The sequence below is a fragment of the Verruconis gallopava genome (assembly GCF_000836295.1).
Source record: "Verruconis gallopava strain CBS 43764 unplaced genomic scaffold supercont1.163, whole genome shotgun sequence".
Taxonomy (NCBI): Eukaryota; Fungi; Ascomycota; class Dothideomycetes; order Venturiales; family Sympoventuriaceae; genus Verruconis; species Verruconis gallopava.
The window spans coordinates 1-13622 of NW_015622299.1; the positions used below are offsets into that span (position 1 = coordinate 1).

General features: G+C 45.5%; 5 protein-coding genes across 5 annotated transcripts; 2 read left to right on the forward strand and 3 right to left on the reverse strand.

The window, feature by feature from the left end:
- Window positions 1–1372: 1372 nt before the first annotated feature.
- PV09_09761 (uncharacterized protein) lies at window positions 1373–1973 on the reverse strand (the record flags this gene model as incomplete). Its single annotated transcript, XM_016363887.1, has 2 exons — window positions 1926–1973; window positions 1373–1857 (listed from the first exon to the last, which is right to left on the reverse strand). Exon 2 carries the CDS (start codon window positions 1742–1744, stop codon window positions 1373–1375), a length of 372 nt encoding a protein of 123 aa, XP_016208281.1. The 5' UTR covers window positions 1745–1857; window positions 1926–1973.
- A 1603-nt stretch (window positions 1974–3576) lies between these two features.
- Window positions 3577–4239, reverse strand: PV09_09762 (uncharacterized protein; the record flags this gene model as incomplete). Its single annotated transcript, XM_016363888.1, has 1 exon — window positions 3577–4239. The coding sequence occupies exon 1, from the start codon at window positions 4168–4170 to the stop codon at window positions 3577–3579; it is 594 nt and encodes a 197-aa protein (XP_016208282.1). The 5' UTR covers window positions 4171–4239.
- Window positions 4240–5600: 1361 nt separating this feature from the next.
- Window positions 5601–6948, forward strand: PV09_09763 (uncharacterized protein; the record flags this gene model as incomplete). Its single annotated transcript, XM_016363889.1, has 3 exons — window positions 5601–5967; window positions 6026–6793; window positions 6842–6948. 3 exons carry the CDS (start codon window positions 5601–5603, stop codon window positions 6946–6948), a joined length of 1242 nt encoding a protein of 413 aa, XP_016208283.1.
- Window positions 6949–7817: 869 nt separating this feature from the next.
- PV09_09764 (uncharacterized protein) lies at window positions 7818–8958 on the forward strand (the record flags this gene model as incomplete). The annotated part of the gene is made up of 2 exons (XM_016363890.1): window positions 7818–7965; window positions 8021–8958. 2 exons carry the CDS (start codon window positions 7818–7820, stop codon window positions 8749–8751), a joined length of 879 nt encoding a protein of 292 aa, XP_016208284.1. The 3' UTR covers window positions 8752–8958.
- Window positions 8959–9653: 695 nt separating this feature from the next.
- On the reverse strand, window positions 9654–9951 carry PV09_09765 (uncharacterized protein; the record flags this gene model as incomplete). Its single annotated transcript, XM_016363891.1, has 2 exons — window positions 9654–9889; window positions 9936–9951. 2 exons carry the CDS (start codon window positions 9949–9951, stop codon window positions 9654–9656), a joined length of 252 nt encoding a protein of 83 aa, XP_016208285.1.
- Between the last annotated feature and the right edge of the window lie 3671 nt (window positions 9952–13622).

Genomic DNA, 13622 nt, shown 5'->3' on the forward strand with positions numbered 1-13622 from the left:
AGATGCGTGTAATAGAATTGAGATTTCTTTGAAGTCGAAGTACCTATGATTTGGCTCCCGACACCGGGCGGCTCGCGACGCCGACACCCACATTATTGTTGCTGGCTGGCGTGGCCTTAAGCTCTCATGAGCGATTTTCGGACGGCAGAAGACCTGGCTCGGCAGTGGCACCGCCGCAGCCCAAAATCGAGACACAGATGTAACTGCACATACAAATCCTGGTCAGTCAAGGATTGATTCTAGGTGACGCAATTAAAAATCTCCTTCGTTGTGATTAGAAATATTTTGGCCGAGAACATCTTAGAATTAGCTATAGACGAGCGTTTAATTATAAACTGCTTGCACCTAGTTCTAAGCGCTCGACAAATAGGCTAATCCAACATCATGTGATAACACTCCTTCTGGTCAAGGCTAATCCAACATCATGTGATAACACTCCTTCTGGTCAACATCCCTTCTAACGCATTTCACCATCAAGTCGCGCGTTCCTGCATTCTATCCATAGCCAAATTTAGTGGTGCTACGAAAGCACTCTAGAAGGGCATATTTCTCTTAACTGGGGTTATTAGTAGCCTTTCTATCTTTATAGCAGCATATCGCCTCATGGACTAGTCGCGTGGTTATATAGCCAATGGCTAGATATCCTGAAAGCTTTAAGCTGAGCGCATGACCTATTGGAAATTCTTTTGATTTGTGGTAAGAACTGATTGCACCACTTTTAACAAAGTGAAAAAGTCTCTTAAGGCCATTGGACTCACTACCCCGAAGGTTGTTAGTGGGAAAGTCTTGTGCAACTTTCGTAAATGCTTGGTACTGCATGTCAAATCATGGCGATGATAAAATGGGAGGTAGTTGACTTGATTGTTCAATTTGTCAGTCTTTGTTGTAGTTAATTCAATAACTTAGTTTGATCCTAGAATGCAATTTGCAGATCCATGTTCACTACAAACCTCCGGCTTCCAGATACTGGTTTGGTGAGAAACTGATCTCGTTCCTAAACACTAAAGTAACGCAAGACCACCCTTGGGTAAGGGCTTGCACCAACGGCATCAACTTGATTGGCTGCAAATCCTACCGTAGTGTCCAGTTTCGGACCATCTAAAAACGATCTCCTGCCAACGAACGGTTAGCGGTATGGGTATTTAGAAGGCTCGAAACTCTCCACGCTTGGATTATTATCATTACGTCTAAAATATAGCGTTCTGCTGTTACTATATAAAAGTACTGGTCTCCCTTCCTTTATTCTAGCAATGCTAGTCAGGTTAATCTTCCATGAACTACTCTATTCGTTTGCTCTATAATGCGCACATCATTTCCAACAGCCGAGACCCTGAATAGATCCCTGAATAGATGTCTTCTTTGCAATACCTGCCTAGGTATCTGAAACCGAAGTGATTGATGAGGAACACGTAGAGTCTTGGGCAGAGCGGCCGAGGCGAAGAAAACGTGCTGGCTGCTCCACCGTGTGGTTTCGAAGTATACGAAGCTTCAGCGATGGCCTCAACATCAGATCCTCATATCCTGAAAGTGGGATGAACGTGCCATAACCCTCTATATGATACACGTGTACATCTTCTTCACTGATCACATCGTCATTATCACCACTGGGCTCGTATGTATCAGGCACAATAAAAGCCAAGTCCTCGGTGGTAGGTTCTTCGTCGGACGAGGTGTATATGCTGGACTCACTCTCACTGACATCATCGTCCACGACATCCTCGCTATCATTTTCGTCATCTCTCATCACGCATCCCGTCCCCGCTGAAACTATCACGGTCGTCTTCTTCCGTTGCACTATCCAAATCGAAGAATTGATTATATTGTTGAGCAGACATTGTTTGAACAAAATCCAAATATCTTGATCATGTGTCAGATGGTGAGCGAATCCACAGCCATGTCAGCCCTAAAGTAGACCGTCAACATACGAGAGTATTGTTTAGTGCTCTCCAGACTCGTGCATAGTCAGTTGAATATTCTGATGAATATCTGTATAAAGGACATCAAGGGAGACTCGATTGCAATGATGGGAAGTGTCAAGGGCAACGGTAGCAGGGAACTCAAAATCGGCCCCCTGAGGGGACCGCCGCAGGTGTGGGGTTCAAAAATGTGTCACCTTTCTCCAAACAACACTTGATCGATGTCTCCAAGCGACTTACCAGGTTGGGCCCGAAATTAGGCTCGCCTGGTTCAATATGATGGTCCAACAGAGTATATGACAAAAACTCTGTCCAAAGGTCAGACATAGCGACCCCTGCTTATGTACAAACATTGCGTATGCTCACATCAAATTTTTCAGCGCCAGTTGCAGCATATAACGAAAGCACTCAGACTATCTGCATTAGGATATTCCACATAAATCACAGGTACAGTACGGTCATTCTACAATGCCGCCGAAAGCGACCCAACTAGGCTCAGAGAATACTGTCTCACAAACCCGTTATATAGTGACTTATACCTAGTCTAATCAGGTGTCACGGGGTCACCCCATGACATGTGCTAGTCACCATCCTGTTGCCTTGCCTGAACCCAGTGACATGAACCCAGTGACAGCCAACCAGACCCTCTAATCCTAATTAGGAAAGACGGGTCAGGCTCCCTTTCTATATATTTGAGCAAGAGTTATTCCTAAGCTTTCTCTCCTTCATGCAACGTCTTGATCCTTGTACGATATCCAAGTACAACACGGCCAGGTAGATAGATGACAATCTCATCTCTTCATCTCGCATGATAACTTGAGTGGATCACTTCTAATGGTTCCGCGACATCAGGCTCGAATAGCGATATACTATTGGTACCGCTCTTTCTCTTAGCTGATACTTACAGGATATCTTGTGCGTCCAAACATGTTTACTTTGCTGCAGTCTTCAAAGACTTTAAGCAGATGTAAAGGTGGACAGGTACTCCAGAGTACAATTTAGAATGTCAAACTTCTGCCGTTTTGCAGGGCGTCTTATACCTTATAGGAGTAGCTGGTATATCTAGAACATGGTATAAATGGCACTGGAATTATGTTTGGCTCATTATATACATATTCATACACGCCTAAAACTTAAGATGCTTGGCTATAAGATTACTAATAAGTACCAAGTCCCTCATTTTCGCATACACTTATTGGACTACTAAGCACACTAATCAGCGTCTTTACCATATAAGATGGTCATTTTCTACAACTGCCAAGGCCACGGTTATTGTCGTAGGAGTTTGTGGTTGGATTATTTTCGGCTTCATGCTGTAGTAACAGTAGTATAAATGGCTTCTTAACCAGAATATGACACCGCACGACCGAGAGGTTGCTCAGTGCGGTGAACCAGAGTCCCTAAGTTGAAAATGGTCAAGTTCTGTCACCTTGAAATTACATAGATAGCAATTTTTATCCATCCAATAGATGCAGCGACGATATCCAGGGGCAAGTCTCATGGGTGACTTTTTCATCACTTATCTCCTGGATTCTCAATAACAACATACCAAAGACAGGCGAGATGGAATTGAGAAGTGAATGCTGGTATTGATCTTATTGACAGTATTCTGATGCAATTGTAACACCTGAAACTCTTACCCAGGCAACTTGTTTGTTGCTTATCCCATAATCCTACTAGTAACGCTTCTCCAAATTCCCCACATGAAGTTCACAATTTCCCATTCGCTGACCTTTGTTGCACACAGCTTCTCGGCTTCTTGTCTAACTACCGTCTTGAATTCCTCCGGCGACTCAATGAGAGGTATGTCGAAACGTTTGCAAACTATCTGGACGTTACCCTTGCGGAGAAACCCATCCGGACAGCCGACAATTAGCTTTCGGTCTTTCGCATGATGACCCAGCTCCAGTAGGGTAATTGGTGACAATTTCTCGGGGTGTGGGTCAAAGTACATCGCAATGATATCGCACTGTTTGAGATGGTCCATTTCCCACTCGACTTGTTCTCTGAACTTTGTGTTTGAGATATCTTGCTTTAGGGTTGGATCAAATTTGTTCCCTTCTCGATCGCGGCGTGGGTTATATACAACTATAGGCAAATCTGAGAGCATCTCTGCCATCTCTCTCTGCCACGGTGGGGCATCCCCCATGTTTATGCTTCCTGCGAGAAAAATGGAGCGAAGAGGCTTCTTGTCGAACCTGGTTGGTGGTTGGACATGCTTGTTGAACGGCTGTTGTTCAATCTTGGCCTGCATTGTTGGAGGTTGGACGCGGAGATATGTAGGTGCGATTTGAGAAAGTCTGAGCTTTATAGAGATTTTGGTTCTGAATATTATGAAGCTCTCAGAATTTGTTCAGTCTTTGCACTTTTTATACCACTTCTCGCCATCTGCGATCCTCGAAGTCGTGTGGCTTATCCCTCATACTCGCCTTGCTCACAAGGGTCCTTTTCTGGGACCCAATCTGGGAATGACACTCGGATTCCTGAAAAGAGGCTGAGCAATATGGTGGTCAATTCAAATATGCGAAAGATCTCATCTATTGGCCGCGTGTTCCATATACGTGGCTACTGACCGAGCAGAGCCGATCCAGGTTCCAGCATAGCCGACGGCGAGGCCGCAATTGTTGCCAATCCAGCAATCCAGTTGGTCAGTAAACTACTGTATGCCTAATTGAGTTCCAGAATGAATCCACAAGCTCAGACTCTGTGGTGGCATAGAAATCGCCGAAGAAAACAATTCGTTGATGCCAGGAAACAATACCAAGTCGATGACCACATTTCACCCTACGCCACTTGAGCACCGCCAAGCTTATAATCAAGGGCTATGTCACAGCCTTCGACTTTCCCATTTTGTGTATGCTGAGGTAGCTTACGTATGTGGTGTTCAACGTCTTTCTACCATCTTCATCAAGGCTTGAACAGAAGCTACTGATGTGTGCATAGCTGGTCCCGAATGCAATGGGTGATTCGAGTATGAACGACCGATTTCCAAGCAAGAGAGATCTGTCATTGATATTCCGTTCAAAGGCCAACGCAAGAGTTTGACACTCTTGCCAAGCAGCATCATTCTTGGTTAGTCTCATAATGCAATCCGTGGTCATTTGAGCAGTTTCTGATTTCTACTACAGCTATCGACTGAAAGATGAGAACGCATTCGCAAACATATCACTCATCCAACGAACGGAACTCTCACTTCTATTCCTTTTGGTTCATGCATTGCTTGTATTCCTTATTCCTGACACAGGCTTACTTCATTGGAGTATCGGCTCTAGACTTTGCAGCTCCATTGAAATCAGAACTAGAGCGAATATTTCCCGGTACGACTATCCTTCGACAAGCTATTGAGTCGAGGGTGGATGCCATGAAGCTAATGGCCTCTTCTTTACGCTCTCATTCAGAGCTAGGCTAGATCAGACATCTACCACGTCATCTCGCGCTGCGAGGTCCTTACGGATTCCGAACCGTTCAGCTTCTTTCATGCGACCTATGCTCTGGCTGTCCTACAAGTTCTGGTACGCCGCTAGATGCTGCGCCTCATCAGTGGCAGGCATCATCATCATGCCTTCATCAGCGGTTGAAACGAAGCAGGCCTCGATGTCCAGTCATCCTCTGTGAGTACTATTGTCGACTGCAGATCAGGAACGCGAGTCGGTGGCAGTGTTCTCCTCCTGCAATATAGCATGAATGAGGATACGCCTACCCCTGAAGCCACTAGTCTTTACTTGGAGACATGGCGCCAGTCTGGTCAGATATAAGACGCGGTGTGTCTCCATCACTCCTGGCATCCCATTTACTTTTGGTCCATCTTCGACAGCCTGCGCTGTACACCGACTCTTTCTGTTCGCGAAAATGCCAAAACATCAAACCTGCACAGATAGACACGAAGGGTCATCATTCAGTCCTTATCAGAAGCCCAGCATCCAAGCCAGCATTACAAACATCGCTGGTAGTTCAGAAGAGCTCCAGACATTCCAACAAGTAGCAAGTCAATTGGCTGAAAAGCAAAGGATCATAATCATCAGTGGAGCTGGTATATCCACGAATGCGGGCAGTAAGTTCACAAACAGTCCATTTTTCGTTATGCACGCTCTAACTAGACACTGTAATAGTTCCGTGCTTTAAGAGCTTTTCGAGAACCAAGATGGCAAGCCGAAACATATTTGATCTTTCAGCGTACTCTTCTCTGGACTCTGCGAACTTGTTACACCAGAGCGAGCTGCAGATACTCGAGTCGGCATCAAGAGGTGAGCCTCAACCTTTTGAGCTTTTCATGGAGGAGTTGGCTCAATTAGGCCGCCTTCACCGGCACTATACCCAGAACATTGACTGCCGCACGAGCAAGCTCCCTGCACTAAGTAAAAAAACGCTCAATCTCCATGGTCGATTAGACAGATTGAGATGTCACATATATTCTCAGCACACAGTTTCAGTCAAGCAGCAGCCGCTGCGAAAGTTGCTAGGTGCCCGATGCCCAGTATGTGATAAGAAGAATGAAGAGCGGATCCGAGAAGGAAAGAGGCTTCACAGTGTAGGATTTCTTCGACCCGACGTATTACTATACAACGAGAGTGATGGAGCAGATCCTGAGATCATGAAAGCATTCGAAGAAGATCTACACCAAAATGTTGACGCACTTATCATTGTTGGAACGACGCTCCACATACCCGTTCTGCAAGAGTTCGCAACCAAGATTTGTCGAAAAATGAAAGAGTCCAGAGGGAAGATGCATTCACCCAGGAATACAGGAATGGTCCTATGGATCAGCAAAGAGAAGTCAAAAGTGAGAGCAAAGCTAAAATCCCTCATTGATTCGGAGTTCCTTCAAGACTGCGACGAATTCGCAGTTCAAATCTCTCCGTGGCTTCGAAACCTCAACGGTAAGATATGTACCACCAAAAAAGTAATAACGGCTAAGCATGAAACAGTGACCGATGTCAGGGAGGAAAGGGAGGTCCAATCCCCGCAGAGCAGCATATTCAATCATACTAGACCCATCATCAGGTCGATCGTCGATTGTCGATCTTACGGTTGACCAAGAACACTGCTGCTTATGTCCAAATGTCTTGGGCGGAGAAGGAGACCTTGAAAGTAGAGTCTTTGTTTTTAACGACTGCGGATGTGTAGACGAACGTAGAAATCAACTTTGGCTGTGCTAACCAATAAATTGGTCGTTTGCGGCGAATGTGTTGGACACGACAGCTTCCTCCAACTCATATGCCCGAAATACGACCATTTCGATAGCTTTTATTCCCACCCGCAAACAACCCGTCAAATCTTTGGGCTTAAGTGCACCATTTGTTTTGAATCGGCAGGACCAGATAATACGATTGCGCGCGTTTGCACACCTTGTGGCAAGTGAAAGCGCACGAAGAGCTCGACTTATTTGGGAAAGGTTATGCATTCTGTCGTGGATGTATTACAGCACATTTGAAGAATGAACGCGATGACACGTCTTCGAAATGCCTGAACTGCAAAGCTGAGATTCCCTACGACATAGGTTACTTTGGACGCCTGCAAATTGTCCAACGCGGGCTTGACATTGTCGAGAATTGAATGTTGTGGGCAGATCTGCTGTCATGAAATTAGACGCCTCGGCTGTACATTCCCAGAAATCTGTGTCAGTAATGAATACAAACCTAATTCCTTTCACTGGACTGCCGATGAACGAATACCCGAAATCAGGCGCCCTGGGTTGATTACGGGACTGATTGTGCTAAAATGAACTTTTGTCCACATTGAGCATGGGGCCCGAGATTGGACCGCCGGGTTCAAAACTGGGACACTTGGTGTCAGTATACACTGCGCAGTAACGCTATAAATCAATACACTCCTCTTCACAAGACTGAACAAACTCAACACATATTTGAAGCAAAGCAAAAGAACAAGTTATCTGATACCATCATGGCAGGAAAGAAACGCCCTCATGTGGATTCGGACACGGAGGAGGAAAAGTCGAACGCCACGCGTTATATTGTCGACGCTACGGAGCACAAGGTAAAAGAAGAAGTGAACCCCAAAGACCAACCATCTCAGGACCAAAGCAAGCAAGGTAAAACTGTCGAGCAGCATGATGCAGAACAAGTTATCTAATACCATCGTGGCAGGAATGAAACGCTCTCGCGTCGATTCGGATACGGAGGAGGAAAAGTCGAACGCCAAGCGTTATATTGTCGACGCTATGGAGCACAAGGTAAAAGAAGAAGTGAACCCCAAAGACCGACCATCCCAGGACCAAAGCAAGCAAGGTAAAACTGCCGAGCAGCATGATGCAGAGCTGAAAGTAGAAGAAAACTCCGGGAAACGTGCTCGGAAGTCAGAGAGCACTGATGCGCCTCAAGCGCAACGCAAAAATGATGGATCCGCCGCCAATCAAGGGAGGTTTTTTTACGATTACGGCCGCAGAACCAAACTTCGCACCAGTGTAAGGGCCTGTAAGACTCCCGCTGATTGTGCGAGTATCCTCAACAAGATTCCTGCTGGTAATCTTGTTGAGCTTGCGTTTGCTTTGAACGACGCAAAGGAGGATCATCGCCGCCAGTTGTTTGGTATGCTTCCCAAAACTGTTTATCCCCAGATTGTCGACATTCTGGTGAATGCATACCAGGACAAAACTCGATACGATTCAAAGTTTCTATTTCCTCATGTTGCTTTTAGCAAAGTCTTGCAAACATTACCGCAAGATGAGCGTATATGCAATATCTGCAAGGGAGACTTTGAAGAGCTTGAGGACATGATTCCAAAAGGCTGTGGGAAGCACTCGTTTCACAAAAAATGCTTGATCAAACAGCTTAATAGGGATGAGTTGCCATTCTTTGCACTCTGTTCATGCTTCTAGGCATGGAGTAAGCAAAGCTGGGACTGCTTCATCTTTAACTATTCAAAGTAACTTAGCTTAGTCAATGGAGTTTGGACCAGTGATTTCCACCACTATTGATGATGCGCGTTTGAGGGTAACTTCTCTAGTTTGCCATCCTATGAACGCGATTTCCGCGTTGGGGATCATATCGTCACTTAGTTATCTACAATCAATTGTTGAATGTCCCCTTTCTGGCCCATGATGTTAATGGAGTTGGTGGCAATGCCAGGCCTTGATCTAACGTCTATCCCGGTATGGCGAGCCACCCGGTATGGCGAGCCATAATTAACTCCGAAGCTTTCGCAAACACCCTTTCCTAGGTAGATTGACTCTTTTCTGCTTTATTTATATTCTACAGCCATTCTCCTTCACTAGGTACTAATTTATAACTAGCTGAAATTGTGTAGTGATATAACTGCCGATTGAGATAATGGCGCTAGGCATTTCCGCTTCTGAGGTTAGTCCCTGCATTATGGCGATTAATGACCTCTATTCAGAATAATATGATATATTGAAAACTATAGCTAAAAGTATCCTTTTAACAGACTTTGAGGGCGTTACGTCGATGGGATAATGTGATAGCATGGGTGCGGAGATTAGAAGTATGGATGGGCAGAAAGTTTAGCGTACTTGGACCCTGAAGCTTTTTCTAGTTAAGCATGTAACTTAGCCCAAATCCACTTTGCTAATACATCCTAATCGCATTGCCTCGGCAGCTTGAAGAGGATGTGGCGCAGCTTTGGAGCCTTCTAGGTTAATCCTCCCCAGAGGAACGCAGAAAGAAGTTTGGTTTTCACGCTGGTTGCTCAAATTACCTAACTAGAAGTGCATAAGAAATGCCTGGTAGTCATCAAGTGGAGACTGAAATACGCCAACAAGCTTCACCACCAATCTCCCTCAATTATCCTGAGGATATTATCATTCGCATTGGCTTCCTCGACTTCGTCATCAGTGTCCCATTCATACTCGTCATACCTGCCATCCTCGTCAGACCCGGATCCTTCATCATAGCTATTGTCCGATATCTCGAAGTCATCGTCAGAGAAACATCTGTCTCCTACGCTAAATGTATCTGGAATCCTGCTGAGATACCCAGCCTTTACTGGTGACTCGTGCACTAACTGCAATTAGCTGTATATAATTTCACCCCACTAAGAACTTACCGCGAAGTCTACTCATGAGCAACGATACATCAGAATCTGCAACAAAACTCTGATTAGAGTCTTGGAAGGCAGGCTTGATATTCTTTATCCATGGGAAGAGAAAGCCCTTGCGATGTGGCCAAGTGATTTGCCCTACAAAGGCTGGCCGCAAGCCTTTTATAAACGCTGCCCTAAACTTGACGTGAGCAATAACCACTAGACTGGAGATGATTCGATATCTATAACAAGTCTATACACTGGTTTAAGGTGATTGGGCCAGTGCTACAGCATTCAGACATACTTCCATACAGTATGTGGAACTATGATAAGACTAGCACCCTCTTTTCGATACTGAAGAGTGTCAAAGTCATTATCAGCAAGAATAACAAATAAGGTTAAAGAGGGGCGCGTATTAAACGCACAAAACATTACAGCCATTAAATGCATGAACGCCGACAGTAGGTATCTGAATCCAATGATCATATGGCCTGCGTCAACCCACAGAGCAAAATGGTCGACGCATGAGACTCCCGGATGGCATTATGCGTTATCCAATAAGGGGAGTACCAATTCCTATATCAGTTTTCAATGGCTCAATCCGATTTTCGATCCCAAAACAAGAGAGCTTGCTAATGGCAAACCACGCGTACTAATCGGAGATGGATTTGGGACTCATAAAACTCTCGAAATCCTCCAGTACTGCTTCAATAATAATATACCTTCCCATACGTCATATAAACTACAACCTTGTGATGTTTCAGTATTCAGCTTATTAATGGCGGCTTATCGCGAACAAGTCGAGAGTCTTAAGCGAGGTTATGTAGAAACAATTGGCAAGGAGCACTTTACCTATCTCTACAGCCCTGCAAGGACCAAGGTGTTCACACCTCGCAATATCCGAGCTGGATGGTCTAAGGCCGGTATATATCCCTTCAATTCTAAGAAAGTACTGAATGAGATTCCCAAACCTCTCAATCAACTGACAGCTCCGGAAATAAACGTGACGGAGGTAGGCTCCTATGTACACGACGTGGTACCGCAAACGCCTGCAACGCCAGTATCAGCAGAAGCTCTTACGCGCCTCTAGACCGCAATCGGCCAGCTCCCTAATAATAAAGCGAATAGGCAACATAAAGAAAAGCTTTAATAGAAGCTCCTCAATAGTGGCTGATTGTGCTTTACAAAATATGCCCTCCTAGAGGAACGGAATTGATTTCTAGCTAAAATTACTAACAAAAGCAAAGTCTGCAGGTCAACTAGGTCCGAGGTAGTAAGAAAGGCAAAGGTGATGCTCTGGCAGGACATAGATAATACAAGGAAAGAGCTTGCTGCAAAAAAGAAGGCAAAAGTGGCTAAGAATGCTGAGCGAGAAGAGAAGAAAGCCGAGAGGGAAAAGATGAAGGCTCAAAAAGAAGTCCAAAGGGAAGCTAAACAGGCTGAGTAAGCAGCCAAGAAGGCTACCGTAAGAAAGAGGCTCAGAGAGAGGCCAATAAAGTCGCCGGCAAGAGTACGCGTGGGTGGAAGCGGAAGGCATGTTCAGAAGCAACAGATGCGTCTGCACCACGCGCCAAGTCGCCGCGGATGGTTGAGGTGCTGGATCTTGTGGTTCCTTAAATGGGCTGGTTGAGCGAGGATGGCTCAGCTCCAAGCCTTGGTTCGCCCTCTGTGAAGAGTTGACATACCTTATGCAACCCTCCTGCAGCGATGAGCCATTTAAAGTGAGGAGAGAAAATAAACCCAAGTCCTATCCTGCTTAAATGGCGCATGCTACTATATGCGACGATCCAGCAAGAACAAAAGTCTATTGGAACTCTTGCAGTGGTTTATCAATATTATATAGTAGGCATACTTCATTGGCAGTGAGCGGACTCAGCGGAGACAGCTTCTAGTCGGCGAGTGCTTCACCCAGTCAAATTGTGATATATCTATGCATGAGGTCAATGGATTAAGAAGGTTGTGTTCTTATTGAACGCATCCTGCCCCCTTATTCTATTATCCAAGTCCTATAATCTATTACCTAGCAATAACGCACAAAGACGTCTCAGCATTCAATGCGTATAATTATCGTCAAAGGGGGGATACATGAGATGATCCTTCCGGAATCACATCGTACATGGATAACTCAGGCCCAAAATTCAAGTACAGAGGCTCGGTAGTGGAGCTGATGTTTGAGAGATCAGTACTACGCCGCCTTCTACGTCTATGCCGAAAGGCTGAGTGGCAGTAATGGAACCAGGCCGTGTGGCAGTTCAGTCTCAGCTTCGGGCTCGTTCCATTCAACACTCCAGCAATTTTAAGTGCTAAATTCGCTAAGTCTTTGCTACCCTTAAACTTTCATCTCGTATCTTAAGCAATCGACCAAATGGGAACTCACGGCTTGCTCACATTCGTCGTAAATGGACGAGCGAGGAGGGTTTACAACCACTATAATTCTTCCACAACTGGACCGCTAGTCTCCATACCTGTGCCAAAAACAACCGAGGGCGACGACACTGTAGGGTGGACCAGTCTCCGGGGAAAACTAAATATCAATCGGTATAGAAAGAAAAGCCATGCAATGTATCGAGTTGAGAAAGACTGCGTTGATTGCTATTAAAAGCTAGACGAAGAGAACATCAACAGCCTTCTGAATCGGCGTGGAAATCTGAAAGTGCATGAAAACAGCACCGAGCGTAAATACACGAGAAAGACACATCAGTCGCATTCTCGCTGTTGCATGGCAAAAAAAGATTGCTACCACAACTGATGATGAATTTGATCGCTCAGAGCACCTGGATCTGATCAATTCGGCATTTAAACCAGGCAAGACCAAGTACCCTCGCACCTACGTTTACGTCCGTTGGCTGATTTGTCAAGACATGGGAGCCGAGGACAGAGCGTCAGATTCGATACGGAGCGAAACTCGCGAAACATATCATATTTACCGCTGCCAAGGAACAGGAAGAGAGATATAGTGATGTAAAGACTGATAAGCGCAGGGCATCAAGCAGATCTCCTTTTGTCGTATTGGCAGACGGTGCAGTCCGTGAAGAACGTGAGAGGTCATTGGAGGCTGAACGCAAGCGCGGCACCAGGGAGACGGCTCCTAGAACTTCGGCCAAGGTTAGCGATCTGATTTAGAAGCTTATGGACGAATTTAGAGAAACGCACCTTGCCGTCAAGGGCGTTAAGTTTTACGAAGAGCTTAATGCTGAAGAGAAGGCCGAGCTCGTCAAAGATTGGAAGGAGTACAAGCCTTCCAAGATCAAGCAATAGTGAAGAAAGGCCATGGCAGTTTCCCTATGGCCATAACATGATATATTCAGGTAGACCGGTCATTGTTTGTGTATTGCGCAGTCCCGGATTTGGCGAAGACTGCTGCTGTGAAATTAAATAAAGCAAGTTAACCTTAACTTACAACGATAATTACCGCGATATTGAGATGCGATCCATGATCATAATGTTAGTGACTCGCTTCTGCGTAGATGGTAGATGGTAGCTCGCCACGTGCGGATTTCTTGTGTGACGTCAGCGTGAGTGGAGTTTTCTCCGGGTTTTTCGCAAACCACCCCAAGGAAACAGGCATGCGGAGTCAACCCTGTCGCCTTGACGTAGGTCTGTGATGTAGGTCACGATGCACAATGAGTATACATTCCAGTGGCGAACAAGGCTGGTGAGTGTGATAAATCCAGCTGCGTTTTTTCCAATGGACCAGGATAACACACATCA